This window comes from Melitaea cinxia, chromosome 19 (genome assembly GCF_905220565.1).
Source record: "Melitaea cinxia chromosome 19, ilMelCinx1.1, whole genome shotgun sequence".
Classification (NCBI taxonomy): Eukaryota; Metazoa; Arthropoda; class Insecta; order Lepidoptera; family Nymphalidae; genus Melitaea; species Melitaea cinxia.
Genome location: NC_059412.1, coordinates 13,779,318 through 13,795,185, shown reverse-complemented (window position 1 = coordinate 13,795,185; position 15,868 = coordinate 13,779,318). Strand labels below are relative to the sequence as shown.

At 33.1% G+C, this 15,868-nt stretch overlaps 1 protein-coding gene across 1 annotated transcript; it reads right to left on the bottom strand.

Annotated features, from left to right (window-relative positions):
• Nucleotides 1–10,621: 10,621 nt before the first annotated feature.
• Nucleotides 10,622–14,616, bottom strand: LOC123662794 (carboxypeptidase B-like). Its single transcript, XM_045597590.1, has 6 exons — nt 14,537–14,616; nt 13,381–13,590; nt 13,152–13,257; nt 12,657–12,779; nt 12,000–12,188; nt 10,622–11,332 (listed from the first exon to the last, which is right to left on the bottom strand). Exons 1-6 carry the CDS (start codon nt 14,614–14,616, stop codon nt 10,718–10,720), a joined length of 1,323 nt encoding a protein of 440 aa, XP_045453546.1. The 3' UTR covers nt 10,622–10,717.
• Between the last annotated feature and the right edge of the window lie 1,252 nt (nt 14,617–15,868).

The window sequence follows — 15,868 nt, the reverse complement described above, 5'->3', positions numbered from 1 at the left end:
GAACACACAATACACAAGCACAAACGCCCATACCGCAACAACAATCTATATGGCCAATATTTGTCATCAGCGTGCAATAAGCTGCGACTGCTACGCCAGTGCGTTAGCCATGTATTTTGTCAGTCATTTTATATTTAGGGTGTTCCAGCGTTATTGCAAACACCATGCTTAAAATTGCACTGTAATACGTATAAAGCGTACGTGACTCGTAAAGCCGAGATTACTCTACGTCAGACTGTCATACCAATCAAGAAACAACCCATAACAACCAGCCATGCAGACCAAGGTAGCAGTTATTACTCGGGGTAGGCAATGACTAGTCGAGTCTGGGTGTATTTCGTATAAATATAGAAGGGAACATAGGAACTCCTGGTTTTTTGAAGTAGGTTAAATTATACATGTCAGTCATCTGTTACCTAATACACCTGCATATTTACCTACCAAATCGACAGACAAGGAAAAGTTAAACATTTTTTTATTTATATGTTTCGTTATGCAGAAAATTATTTTAAAAAAGTTATTATAAAATGTTACTAGACCGGGTTAGTTAAAAAAAATATTTTGATAAATGCTGACGAATTAAATTGTAGATATAAGCAAGATAACGTTATCACAATCATATTATACGTTAATTATATGTTTTTAAACTTCCTCGGACATTATCATTTTTATTATCTAAGCGAGAATTGATTGAGATTTTTTATAATTATTGTTTTCTAATGTTTACGCAAATTTCACTCATTATAATGAAACAACTTTTTCACACGGGAGGTCCTCCCGTGACCATGGTTGCTGTAAAGTATCCAAAACGTCGAGCATGTAAAAAACTTAATAAACCGCGATAAAATCCGAAAACTTCGTTTCATTATTATGAGATTAACATTTTGATATAAAATCGGGTAAGATTAAGATAATTATTAATTACATGTACAAGACACGTTGCTAAGTATATTTAGAATTATTTCAGTTTGAATAACGCGTATTCGTAATGTTTTGGGTGATGGTATAGTTTGAATCACGTCATCCATCGAAAAGGGAGGATCCTCCAACGAGACGGGTGTTGTGTCTGGTGGGCTACTGGCCCCACGGTTGTTGTCGGGATCTTGTATATATACTCAATCATTTTTGATAACTTTGATAGCGCGATGTAGGATACGTCAGTTTTTCTTTAGTTTGTATGTTGCGCGATAGATGTCGCTACAATGTAAAAGTTACTCTTCTAACTTACACTAAGTCCTTCCTTTCCTCGTTTCTAATTAAAATTCCTAGAAATATGTAACATCATCCAATTTTCCCTTCCAATTCTCCTTGACAGTTACAATATCAACCGCAACCTCATCTATATGGAGACAAAGACCTATGCCCAATAGTGGGATGTTACAAACTGGGCTGAAACGTACAATATCAATACCTTCAAAAGTAAATAGGCATTCATTACAAAGGCACTCTTGTATTACCAATAAATAATGAATATACTACCATCATAGACAGCTTCTTGTATTAACTTACAGCTGAAATCATCATAAAATCATACAAATCTAATATATAAAATTCTCGAGTCGCTGTGTTGGTAGTTAAACTCCTCCGAAATAGCTTGACCGATTTTCATGAAATTTTGTGTGCATATTGGGTAGGTCTGAGAATCGAACAACACCTATTTTTCATCCCCCTAAATGTTAAGCGTATACCATATTTTTTTTTAATTTTTAGATAAATTATTTATTTAACTGAGGTAGGGCACAGCAGGAATTTCCTGCTCAAAATATGGAGCAGCCTGACTGGGGTAGTACCTCGACCTTACAGAAGATCACAGCAAAATAATACTGTTTTCAAGCAGTGTTGTGTTCCTATTGGTGAGTAAGGTGACCAGAGCTCCTGGGGGGATTGGGCAGTTCATCGTGTAAAAAATATACGGACGGATAGAGGTCGCCAGTTTGATTATAATAAGTAAACGGTATTTTGATAAAACCTTTATTAGTAAACTAAGAATAATTTAAGAAAGTTAGAAAACACCCACTAAAATGGCATTTCTGTGGTTATCATTTTAACATTCTAGATGTATTTAAAATTTTATATATTATTAGCTGACCCAGCACATACCATATTGGTTATTAACCCCCCTTAATACCCCCCCCCCCCCCTTATAACTTAGGGTTATGAAAAACAGATGTTAGCCGATTCTCAGACCTACCCGATATGCATACAATATTTCATAAAAATCGGTCCAGCCGTTTCGGAGGAGTATTTTAACTAACACGAGATTTTATTTATAAGATTTACAAACTAAATTAACCCCCTTTCAATCCCCCCCCCCCTTATAACTAAGGGTTATGAAAAACAGATGTTAGCCGATTCTCAGACCTACCCGATATGCATACAATATTTCATAAAAATCGGTCCAGCCGTTTCGGAGGAGTATTTTAACTAACACGAGATTTTATTTATAAGATTTACAAACTAAATTAACCCCCTTTCAATCCCCCCCCCCCCCTTATAACTAAGGGTTATGAAAAACAGATGTTAGCCGATTCTCAGACCTACCTGATATGCATACAATATTTCATAAAAATCGGTCCAGCCGTTTCGGAGGAGTATTTTAACTAACATTGTGACACGAGAATTTTATTCTATAACTAAATTGTTTTTGACCAACTTCAAGAAAACTATTTTTTTTATGTCTGTTACCGTTTATTGCATATTCCGATGATTTTTTTTAATCAAAAGGCGGGGCTTGTCATGCGGTCCCATGTAAATTTAATCGAGATCTGACAATTGACTTTAGCCATCTCTAATAATGCGCATTTACTTGATAATTTTTTCGTCTACATGTACCTCGTATGATAATATCGACGTAATTGAAGTTGTTTTTTTTTATTGCAAGCAAACACAATTATATAGTACATAGCTAAAAAGTTTTTTGATTGAATTCCCTAATCTCAAGCACTACTGTTTTAAATCGAAAAGTTTTTTAAGATAAATTTTTGATAGCCCATTTTTCGAAAAAGGCTACATATATCTACATATGTAGAATGTCGTCAAAACTGGAAAAATTATGTTTTACGATAAGCATAACATAATATGAAGATTTCTATACCATAGAGGTGCTGGCAATATCTAGTTTTTAATATTTATTTATATATCGAAATTTAGTTTAATTACTTTAATTAGTAAATTTAATATTCATCTGTATTAAGTGTAGACCTTGCCTTACCTTAACTATTCCATTCTTCTTTTCCTGAACTAACCTTAAAACGTATTTGAAGAAATTTCTCGAATCTCACCCATTATTACCTACCTGTGTTGAAAAACAACCGGATTCCTCCGATATCTGTTTTTCTAACACCGGACTCGCTCACAGAATATTTTATGAGAATGGCTCAGGGGTAGTGTTTAATCCTATTTATCTCTGATGTATGGGAATCATTGAGTCGATACTGGATATAGTATAGTGTAATATAATTTTTATTTGACGTGATTGTGGATATGGCCTTTATATTTTTATATTTTTGATTTGTATTTCAAATTGCCTCTTGAGTAAGCCGCTCATCATCTATTTGAATTCACGGAAAATCTTATTTAAAAGCTACAATTTTTTTAGTTTATGCTTATTAATAATGAATAATAATAAATAAAGTAAGCAACTTAATGCTTGTGTCAAGGTAACAGCCGACTGGCATAGCTATATATTTTTTTTTTCGATAAACATACATATAAATTATACATATATAAATAAATATGTAAATTACACCCAAACCTGTGCGTGGGAATCGGAACCACAACTGCTGGAGCAGAAAGCAGGGTCAGTTACAAACTGCGCCAACGGGCTAGTGAAATGAGTCACTTTTAAAAATAGATATTTTAATTTTGAAAGTTATATTAAAGCTCGCTAGTCAAACATGTATTTTTGTAGAAAAGTAGGAAAACTAATTAGAAAAAAAAATCTCATTTTATCGTGTATACAGAGGTGAAGAAAAAATATAAAGATACTAGCTGACTCGACAAACGTTGTCTTGCCGCTAAACGCTATTTAAAAATAGGGGTTGAAGGAGGCTTGAAAATTTATATAAAAAAATATTTTTTTTTTATGTCACTAGGTCGGCAAACAAGCGTACGGCTCACCTGATGGTAAGCGATTACCGTAGCTTAAAGACACCTGCAACACCAGAAGCATCGCAAGCGCGTGGCCGACCCAATCCCCAATCCCCCCAGGAGCTCTGGTCACCTTACTCACCAATAGGGACACAACACTGCTTGAAAACAGTATTATTTTGCTGTGATCTTCTGTAAGGTCGAGGTACTACCCCAGTCAGGCTGCTCCATATTTTGAGCAGGAAATTCCTGCTGTGCCCTACCTCAGTTAAATAAATAATTTATCTAAAAATTAAAAAAAAATATGGTATACGCTTAACATTTAGGGGGATGAAAAATAGGTGTTGTTCGATTCTCAGACCTACCCAATATGCACACAAAATTTCATGAAAATCGGTCAAGCTATTTCGGAGGAGTTTAACTACCAACACAGCGACTCGAGAATTTTATATATTAGATTTGTATGATTTTATGATGATTTCAGCTGTAAGTTAATACAAGAAGCTGTCTATGATGGTAGTATATTCATTATTTATTGGTAATACAAGAGTGCCTTTGTAATGAATGCCTATTTACTTTTGAAGGTATTGATATTGTACGTTTCAGCCCAGTTTGTAACATCCCACTATTGGGCATAGGTCTTTGTCTCCATATAGATGAGGTTGCGGTTGATATTGTAACTGTCAAGGAGAATTGGAAGGGAAAATTGGATGATGTTACATATTTCTAGGAATTTTAATTAGAAACGAGGAAAGGAAGGACTTAGTGTAAGTTAGAAGAGTAACTTTTACATTGTAGCGACATCTATCGCGCAACATACAAACTAAAGAAAAACTGACGTATCCTACATCGCGCTATCAAAGTTATCAAAAATGATTGAGTATATATACAAGATCCCGACAACAACCGTGGGGCCAGTAGCCCACCAGACACAACACCCGTCTCGTTGGAGGATCCTCCCTTTTCGATGGATGACGTGATTCAAACTATACCATCACCCAAAACATTACGAATACGCGTTATTCAAACTGAAATAATTCTAAATATACTTGGCAACGTGTCTTGTACATGTAATTAATAATTATCTTAATCTTACCCGATTTTATATCAAAATGTTAATCTCATAATAATGAAACGAAGTTTTCGGATTTTATCGCGGTTTATTAAGTTTTTTACATGCCCGACGTTTTGGATACTTTACAGCAACCATGGTAACGGGAGGACCTCCCGTGTGAAAAAGTTGTTTCATTATAATGAGTGAAATTCGCGTAAACATTAGAAAACAATAATTATAAAAAATCTCAATCAATTCTCGCTTAGATAATAAAAATGATAATTTCCGAGGAAGTTTAAAAACATATAATTAATGTATAATATGATTGTGATAACATTATCTTGCTTATATCTACAATTTAATTCGTCAGCATTTATCAAAATATTTTATACACTAACCCGGTCTAGTAACATTTTATAATAACTTTTTTAAAATAATTTTCTGCATAACGAAACATATAAATAAAAAAATGTTTAACTTTTCCTTGTCTGTCGATATGGTCGGTAAATATGCAGGTGTATTAGGTAACAGATGACTGACATGTATAATTTAACCTACTTCAAAAAACCAGGAGTTCCTATGTTTCCTTCTATATTTATACGAAATACACCCAGACTCGACTAGTCATTGCCTACCACGAGTAATAACTGCTACCTTGGTCTGCATGGCTGGTTGTTATGGGTTGTTTGTTGCTTGGTCTGACGGTCTTACGTGGTCTCGATTTTACGAGCCACATACGCTATATACTCGTACGTATTATAGTGTAGTTTGCAACAATGCTGGAACATTCTAAACTTAAAACGACTGACAAAATACATGGCTGACGCATTGGCGTAGCAGTCGCAGTATTGTTGCACGCTGATGACAAATATTGGCCATATAGATTGTTGTTGCGGTATGAGCGTTTGTGTTTGTGTGTTTCAGGACAACCGACACAGGGGATTCGAGGGTGATGTGAGGTGGAACGTTGAGTGTGAAGTGTTTACGTTTCAGCCTGTAATATCCCACTACTGGGCATAGGCCTCTTTGCCCATGTAGGAGAAGGATCAGCGCTTAATCCACCACGCTGCTCCAATGTGGGTTGGCAGATATATTCCCTACTATGAGTAACGATCGCTATCAGGTATACATGATAACAACCGGGATCGACGGCTTAACGTGCTCCCCGAGGCACGGGGGGAGACCCACTAGGACTGCACAAACACCCAGACCACGCCAAACACCTGTATGGCCAATACAAATGTTTGTCATGTGCGGGGATCGAACCCGCAACCGCCAGCGCAACAAGTACAGTCCATGGCTGTGACCGTTGCGCCAACGCGGCGTGAAGTGTATGCTGAAGATTTATTTACGTATACAAATAAACAAACTGCTGATAATCAAGGTTGTCTGGAAGAAATCTCATTCCTAGCGATGAGACCGCCTTTGTGCATATTATTTTGTAAGTTTTATTTTTTGAGATACATGTGTACTTTAACTTCTAGTATATTTCTTCTTTTTCCTCTGATAAGTCCATTTTTGTTATATGAATTGTATACGAAAGATACAAAACAATTTTAACTTTTTCCGAGTATTCATATTGTTACAAATGAGAAAAATGTCGTATTTATTATCACCATTTCCTCAACATAATTTATTATTCATTTCAAATTCTTTGTCTTTTTATGTTAAAAGTTTTATTTTCAAACCATTAAAAAAAATGTAAGCGTTTTGGTGATTTTTGAACATTCTGAACGTCAATTGTTTAAAAGGAGGTAAATTAAGGATTCAGTGGTTTTCCATACAAATCAGTCTTTTGACACACCGATTGTCAGTTAAACCAACCAAAACGGATGTCAGAAAGCTTTGGTAAAATTTTCCGTGGAAATAAATAAAAGTAATTTCTGCATCTTTAAAAATTATTTTCAATGGCTCGACTTTGAACGCTGCTTTCTCAAACTTCTTTATCAATTTTAAATTTTTTTATTCTTCTTCTCGCTAACAACGCTTTAAATTAATTAAGTTTTCAAGGTGAGACGAATAGCTAAGATTTTTACTGCAATTTTTGAAAAAAGACGAAGAATATAATTATCGTCGAAAAAAATGTTATTGTTTTTTTTTTTTTTGTAATTTTAACTGTTGTATACAATATTTGAGTGCAGTTTAAGATCTACTAACTATACTAATAACACATTGGAAAGATTAGTGATTAATCGTACATCAGTCAAAAGAGTAAATTTCCGAATGGGTTCAGGCAAAAATTTTAGTTTCACTGATTGGGAACTATTTGGTTATTGTTGTATTTGAATGGCACTCACTTTTGTGTGTGACTTGCGACCCACCCCGGCTTCGCACGGGTGAAATGCTGATACTAAATATACTACAGAATGTCTTTATTTATAGCGTGAAGCTAGCTTACAGCACGGTCATTAAGATAATAACAACAACATTCAATTATGCGTCGTTAGATTACACGTTGTTACAGAATGCGTTGAAAAAATAAAGGTTCACTGCTCGTTCCTCCTAGATGATAGCGTGATAATATGTAGCCTATATGTTGACCCGACTTCTTAATAATATTCGTGTCAAATTTGAACTAAATTCATGCACTACTTATTGAGTTTATCCCGGACATACAGACAAACAGAAAAACAGACAAAAATTATAAAAACTATATTTTTGGCTTCGGTAGGTATCGATTGTAGATCACACCCCAAGTATTCTTTTAAAACAATATTCAATGTACAGTTGTGACTTTCCTACCATTTTATTATATGTAATAGATCATAATAATTTTGACAGCAATTTCATTAATACAATTTAAGGCAGAACAGAATTAATAAAAACGTGACATTGGCAAGAAATTATATTTTCTTTAATACCTATAAAATATTTATATAATATTTTAGTATGTTAATTAAACTTGTATTTTGTCTAATTTACGTTTTTCAAAGGTGTGCGTAATTCTGTATAATTTGTATTACGTCATAGAACTTATCATCTCTCTCGATTTTGTACTCTACATCAATATCATCAAGTACCTCTTCGAACAGAGATCTCACGCCTTCAGCAACAAGGACAAGACTATCATTACTAGGTACAGCAAAGTACCATCTGTCCAGATTCATCTCATCAATGATTGTATTCTTAGTTACTTGATCAAATTAATTGACCCTGAATATTTATTTTGTGTTCCTTTTGTGCACACTTTATACGTTTTCTTCTGTCCAATCTTCGTTCAATTCATTCATAAAGGTCGTCACTTAGAGGTCACTTTTACTGATAAGTTTTTCGATAATTCGTATAATTATCGTAATAAATATATTAAGAAACTACAAACTTAAGTTTGAACAAGCTTACCGTGCCTCAGCAAAATCAATACCTTAATAAATTAATTTAACATACTCCTACGAAGCTGCCATGTTCGAACTAATAAACTAATATAATCCTCTTCAATTCGTAGAGTTCGTCAGTGGAGGATATATCGTGTAAGACTGAATGTAATCTAAGATATTCTAAAACTCAATTTTATTTCAGCGTTGGATTATTGACGGTGACCAGAAAATGCCTTGCCGGATTTGGCAGTTCATTTAATACTTTTTTTTTTTTTTTTATAAAACAAGTCCACGTTCCTCTTGATAGGAAGTGTTTTGCCTGCTGTTCTTGAAATTTACATCGTCTCAGTAAACAAAATTGCTCATAAAATAAAAACTACTGGGTCAATCTAAATCAAATTTTTGTAAAATAAAATGGTTACTATTCCGTATCGAACAAAAATAAAATCACGTACGTAAATCGGATCAGAAATTTCGTAATCAGTGTATACACATACACACACACACACACACACACACACACACATATATATATATATATATATATATATATATATATATATATATATATCACCCGAATTAATATCCACCTCCATTTTAAAGTCAGTTAAAGATTATCATAAGTATGTAAAAATTGTGATTTTGTTTATACATGAGAACTATTACTAAGTATCTACATGATACTAATATTTTTAAACGATGGCAAATCAATTAACTTTTAACTGAGGTAGGGCACAAAAGGAAATTTTCTGCTCAAAATCTGAAGCAGCCCAATTAGGGAAATACCTCCTAACCTAACAGAAGACCACAGCTAAATAATACTGCTTTCAAGCAGTGTTGTGTTCCTGTTGGTAAGTAAGGTGACCAGAGCTCTTGGGGGGAATTGATGATAGGGTCGGCTACGGTAATCGCTTACAATCAGGTGAGCCGTACAAGCGTTTTCCGACCTAGTTTTATATATATATAAAAAAAACAATCTCAGTAAATACACGTTGTTTAAACAGTAAACTCTGAAGTTAATTAAAAACGTGCGATATGGAAATAAATTAGAAGATTCAGCAAGAAAAAAGTTTAATTGAAAAAATGTACCCGATGTCCATCAACGAAAAGTAATTAAATTGAAAATTGAACGGCAATTTTTTGTATGTCTTCGTTTAAGCAGCAACTATTATCATCGAATCAATAACTCAGAGTGAAATGTATACTTGTAGAGTACCAAGACAATGAGAGTTTCAATTATTATAGGCATAATTAATAATAATTAGGCTTAATGTATGTACGCGCATAACTTTCGATGACTGAAACAAACTGATAATTATTCTTTATTGTTTGTTTTTTTTTTTTAGGAAAAATATATATTTTTGGTGTTAACTCCTTAAGAATCGATTTTCATATAAGGCCCCCGAACGAAAAAAAATATATAAGGAGTCTACTGAACGAATGACCTCGTTACGTTTCTCGTAACGCCATCTATTGATTAATACATTTTATAATCTATGATTATTATTTTTAATTTATTTTAAGTATTATTATTTAAAAAAAATGTTTTTTTAAGCGAAAGTTATTGATTTTATGACATTATATGACATCAAGTTTAACATAAGCTGTAATGCAGTTTTTCTTAAATTTATATTTACTGATGCGATGATTGGACTGTAAAAATGTAGTACTAGAAGGATACATTTTTCTACTTTTTATTTATTTTAATAACAAACCCCGTTATTCTTTTAAGAACAGAGAAATTTAAAAAAATGCAATTGTCTTAAAAACTTACTTAAAATTACTTTAACTTGGGGTTAGTTACGTCGAAATTGTTCAGAAAATTAGAATATTTAATTTCAAGATAAATATTTTTGTAAAATTCAGCAATGATAATATTATGTCAGGATTTAAACCAGCGATAGGCATATGTCACTCACATGACACATGGCATTGACGTGTTTACATAAATGAAATGAAACCTTTTCTTTCGCCATGAGAATACTACATAACAGGTTAAGCTAAGCTAGCTTATTTTTTTCTCAGCACTGTATATTTAAATACTAAGGCAGTTGCCTTAGACTAGAATTATCTTCAACAACGAAATTTAGTACATTTTAAAGACAATTACTAATTATATTAATTATTGATACGACGAAGGAGATTAGAAACCAAAAGAGATTTATTAAATGTTTGTACTATTTATTTCTGTCATCCTCAGGAGAATAAAGTTATTATTATGCTAAGTAACATTTTTCCAACAGTAGTAATATAAGGCTAATTATTCATTTGCGATTTCATCATTCATCAGAGTCAGTCTGTTCCGAATAACATAACGGGCACCTTCTTTGATACCCTCCCAAGTTTCCACACCAGCTTGACGGATAAAAGCAGGTTCGACCAGGAAACCATTCAAGCCACCTTGACCTCTATAAGCTGGTAGTTCAAAAGTATAAGAAAGACGGCTGCCGATCATTGTTTGGACGTAATCGCTGGAACCACCTGAGGCTGTGTATCCTATAACTGCCACAATATTACCAACTCTGTAATTACGATGACTAGGCCATTTAACTGCGTCAATTCTTTGAGCCATTTGAACGCCAACTAGGTTTAGTAATAAGGCATTAGAGGGAAGTTGTCTGTTGCCAAAGCCAAAAAGAATCATGCTGCCGTGGCTGTGGACGTCTATGTAGAGTGCGATACGGCTTCTGTATTGATTTATTATGTTTCTTTTCATTTGAGTTTCTGGTTCAGAGAAGGCACTGGGACCATGGAAGGTATCCTGGCAAGCTGAGTTGCTGGATGCAGTTCCCCAGTTGAATGCATGGTTTCTGTTAAGATCCACTCCAGCACAAATACCAAAACCAGTTCTACGGTTCTTTCTCCAGAATCGATTCTGAAATTATAAAGACATTTTATTTTTATTTAAATTATTCACAGTCTTGTACAGAGGTATATATTATTAAAATTTAACAATACGATTTTTGTTTTATAAAATTATGGCTTTAACCCGCGGCTTCACTCGAATTGATTTCTTTATATAAAAAGTATCCTATGTGACTTCTAATACCTCCAAAAATATGTGTACAAATTTTCATGATGATCGGTTAAGTAGTTTTTGCGTGAAAGCGTAACAAACAAACTTACATTCACATTTATAATATTAGTAATGATTAGCTTCAAAACTACCTACGTTAAGAGAACAAAACGATTATTTTCTTTTATTGTCTATTCATGTTTACTAGTAGCCGCCCATTGGTCGAAATTTGACCATAATTAATTTAAATTATAAGTTAGACCATTATTAAAGTTCTGTTAGCAAAATCTATACTTTTGTTATAACAAACAAAATAGTATATATATGCGTGTGTATGTCAAATATATGGTAGTGTTTGTAATGTTTTTTTAACTGATTTAATGTTTTTTTTAAGCATGATAAAAAATGCATCTTTCACTCCTGCTCTATATATACTATAAGTATGCGAAATTTTATACTCCTCCATCCGCGCAATATTCGTAAAAGTGGGTACAAAGTTTTTGCTTTATGCATAGATTCTACTTACATTGGTATGACTAAATTCATATCCATCGGGATTAGCGATTGGAATTATGATCCAGTCGGCATCTCTGATTAGGTCCTGGTCGGTGACGTCAATGACTAATTTGTGGATGGCTTGGAGAGCTACGGGAAGTGTCACCCATTCGCGAGCATGTAGGAGAGATTGTATGACGATGATTGGTTTGCTGCTAGTCTGTAAATATATTATTATATTGATTATAAAAAAGTGCCCCTAAGGGACTGTACCTTTTTTTTGCTTATCTGTACTATTATTTATATTAAAATTATTAAAAATATCTACTTAGTAAGTTAAGCCCTTAGACAATTACATATATTTCTAAATGTTGCTGTAATCTTAAGCCATAAGTAGGTTTATTTATCTGGCAGATATCTGTAGATATCTGGGAGGGAACACTCTGCACTTCACAGTGCAAGGCTTGAAATCTGCCTTGCACATTGCAACAGATTGATAGAATTTTGTCTGTAAATTGATTATTTAGCTTTGCAAGATGTTGATTGATTACATTAACAATTGTTGGCTGAATCAAAAGATTTACCGTTTCCTTGAAATTTTCTCTCTGGTTGGTCAATGTTTTAGATAATTGTTACCAATTTTGAGAGTAGGTATTTTAATATCGATAACAAATCAGCTCAAATCTACCTGGAAATTGTTTGAAGAAATCCTTAAATACTTAATGTCACGGCCTTGGAAAGTCCTACCGCCAGACACAACACGAACGATATTTGGGAATCTTCTTGCCAGGTCTGTGAGATATTGGTCCACCTGAAATATTTTTTGTATTTTATCAGAGTGAATAAATAAATATATGATATTAAGACAACTTATAAACATAAGTTAAATAATAAATAATAATAAATAAATAGTTACGACATAAACACACGGTCATCTGTTTCTAAAGTAAGTAACTTAATGCTTGTGTAATAGGTAACAGCCGACTGGTATAGCTAAATATATATATATGTTTTGATAAATATCCATAGAAATATACATATATAAATATATACATACAATTATTACAGCGAGACAGGCGGGAATCGAACCCGCAACCTGCGGTACAGAATGCAGGGCGGGCCAATACAAACTGCGCCAACAGGCTATTTATGCATTTTATTTGTAAAAAGTATTAAAACTTACAACACCCCAACGATGAATGACATTGAGGTCTATACCAGCTCCTGATCTAGTGTAATTGCTTCTTCTAGCAGCTTCAGCCAAGAGTTTGTCTTCGAGGTCTAGTTTTCTAAAAACCATATTATTCTTAATGATATAAATAAAATGCAATATATAAATATATGAAATGGTACAACATTCTGCATAAGTTTAGTCTCTAAACATTTGTGTTTGCTCTCAAACAAATACTTACTCTTTGATATTCGCAGTCTCAATTTTATATTCTATTCCAATGTCATTAAGTGCATTTTCGAACAAAGGTTTCATGCCCTCAGCAACTAGAACAAGACCATCTTGACCGGGAATAGCAAAGGACCATCTGTCCAGGTTCATATCATCAATAATATCATTAACCTTTGTCACTTCTTCATAGTCGTTGACACGGATCTCGTACAAGGAATGTCTAAAATTAATATAAAAATTAGTATAAAAAATAATTTTATTCAATCGTCATCAAACAATTTTCAGTTGCAAAATAATTTACGTTATAAGTAGATTTTGCAGAGAAGTATCGGCAAGAAACTCCGCAGTTACACCTTTAAATAATAATAATGTTTAAATGACAACCAACATAGAGGCGTTTTCTAAAATAAATATCAATTGCTTGGAAACGACACAAACTGACTTTAATTACTTTAATTACTTAGGTAGTCGAAAAGCAGTCAAGTAAAAAATGCGTTAGGTAACTAAAAAAGTAATATTCAGATCTCAATTGAATTTGAATGGGACCACATACCAATCACCAATTTTTGACTAAATAAAAAAAAACCATTGAAATCGGCTCACTCAGTAAAAAATTATTAGGTAATACATAAAAAAATGAAGTGGAATTGAGAACCTCCTCCATTTTGAAGTTGGTTAAAAAGAAAATATATATTATATCATAATAGTATGTACTTTAATTATTAAATTATAATATTTCACTATTTTAGATCTGGCAAACTTTTAAACATACGAAGCTCTTTATTAGGTATCTTCACTTTTTTTAATTTTTAATTTCATTTTATAATGTCATTCTTTCATGGTATCAAAAGCAGCCAGTTACAAACAATAAACCCAAAAGATGTTATTGCAAATTTTTACTAGAAAATACAAACCGACTTCTTCCCCGACCTATTATTTTATCTAATACGTTTGTATGATCTGAATTAAGAATCGTTTGTAGGTTGTGAGTATGATGATATGATTAATACTTTTATATTCTGAACTCATAACATTTTACGCAATAGATTATTATTGAGCTATCAACTTCCATTTCTGTATTTAATTATTTGTTCATTTGGAATCGGTAAATTTTTTCTTTCTATAAAAAACAATTATAAAAAAAATCCTATTTTGAAATATCTTACCCGTCGTATTCTTCATGTTTGGCTTGTGCGAGATACACGCTTACAAATAAAACAAAAACTAATTTGGCCAAACCCGCCATTGTTGCAAATGGCAGATTTTTCGACGAATGCCCCAAAAACTTCCTAGTTTGACTTTTATTACATCGGTAACGGATTTAGATCGGTAATCAGTGCTAAGCGACTTCCTAATCACGGATTTTGATTACTTTTATCAAAATTTTAATTTTTATCGAGATACTGGTAAGATAAGTTAAGCATTTTAATATAATGAAATCTAAGTATTTGTGAATGACTATGGCTTATATAAAATTAAGTTAGTTGTATTTATCTGAATATAACCTTCTTTGAAACATACTAACAAACACTTCAACTTGTTTATGTTAGTAGACTTAAGAAATTTAGTTTTCTATATGTACAACCGCCCTAAGTAATAGTTTTTAAGCCATAAACACACAGATTCGTCACAACCATACATTTTTAATTTATTAATTAAGATTTCATGATTGTGACAGTCAAAGGCGCGACTATAATCAAGCAAGAAGACAAATATACTTCTGTTGTTTTCATTTGATGCTGTTAACAATTCATCTACAATATGCAAAAGCCCAGTTGTAGTGCTTTTTAAGGAATACGGACTGCTAAAATGGTATAATTTGATTTTCTTCACCTCTGCCTTTTTTTTTAGCGTGGGGAAAATCCTCATGGACCACCCAGCGCGGGGGCCCCGGAGGGGATTCAGACTTTTACTGAATAAAAACCGCCTCGTGTGTCCGCCTAGGCGCCTATGTGGTGGGGTCGCGGGGACGCTGTAGCATGCTTCCGCTTCTTAACCTCTGCCTAAAGAATTCATAATGTGTGTTATAGCGTGTAGTGAGTGTGGCAATGTAACTTTCATCATTTTTATGCTAATACCATCCACCCCGGACGTAGTTGAAAAACTTGTTGAATTAACAATTGTTATTATTTCTTCTGGAAAATCTTCTAAAAATTTGAATGCCACTCCAGTTTTTATTTTATCCTCTTTAAGCAGTGTTTCAGTACGATTGCATTGACCATCTTTAGGTGACGGTATAGGTTCAATAAAATTTTTGTTTATTTAATCTGGATCGGGAAGATGTATAGGGCGCAAAATTATGTGTCGATGAGCCAAATATTTTACGTATGTAACAAATTTTTCGAGAATTATTATTATGTTGATTAATTTTATGATTAAAATAGTAACCTTGCATTGCTTCATGAATTAGTTGATTATTAATCAAATTTTTTACCATCGAATGTTAATTACACTGAAAATCTTTATTTATTTATTTATTTTATTTAATTACAAATGTT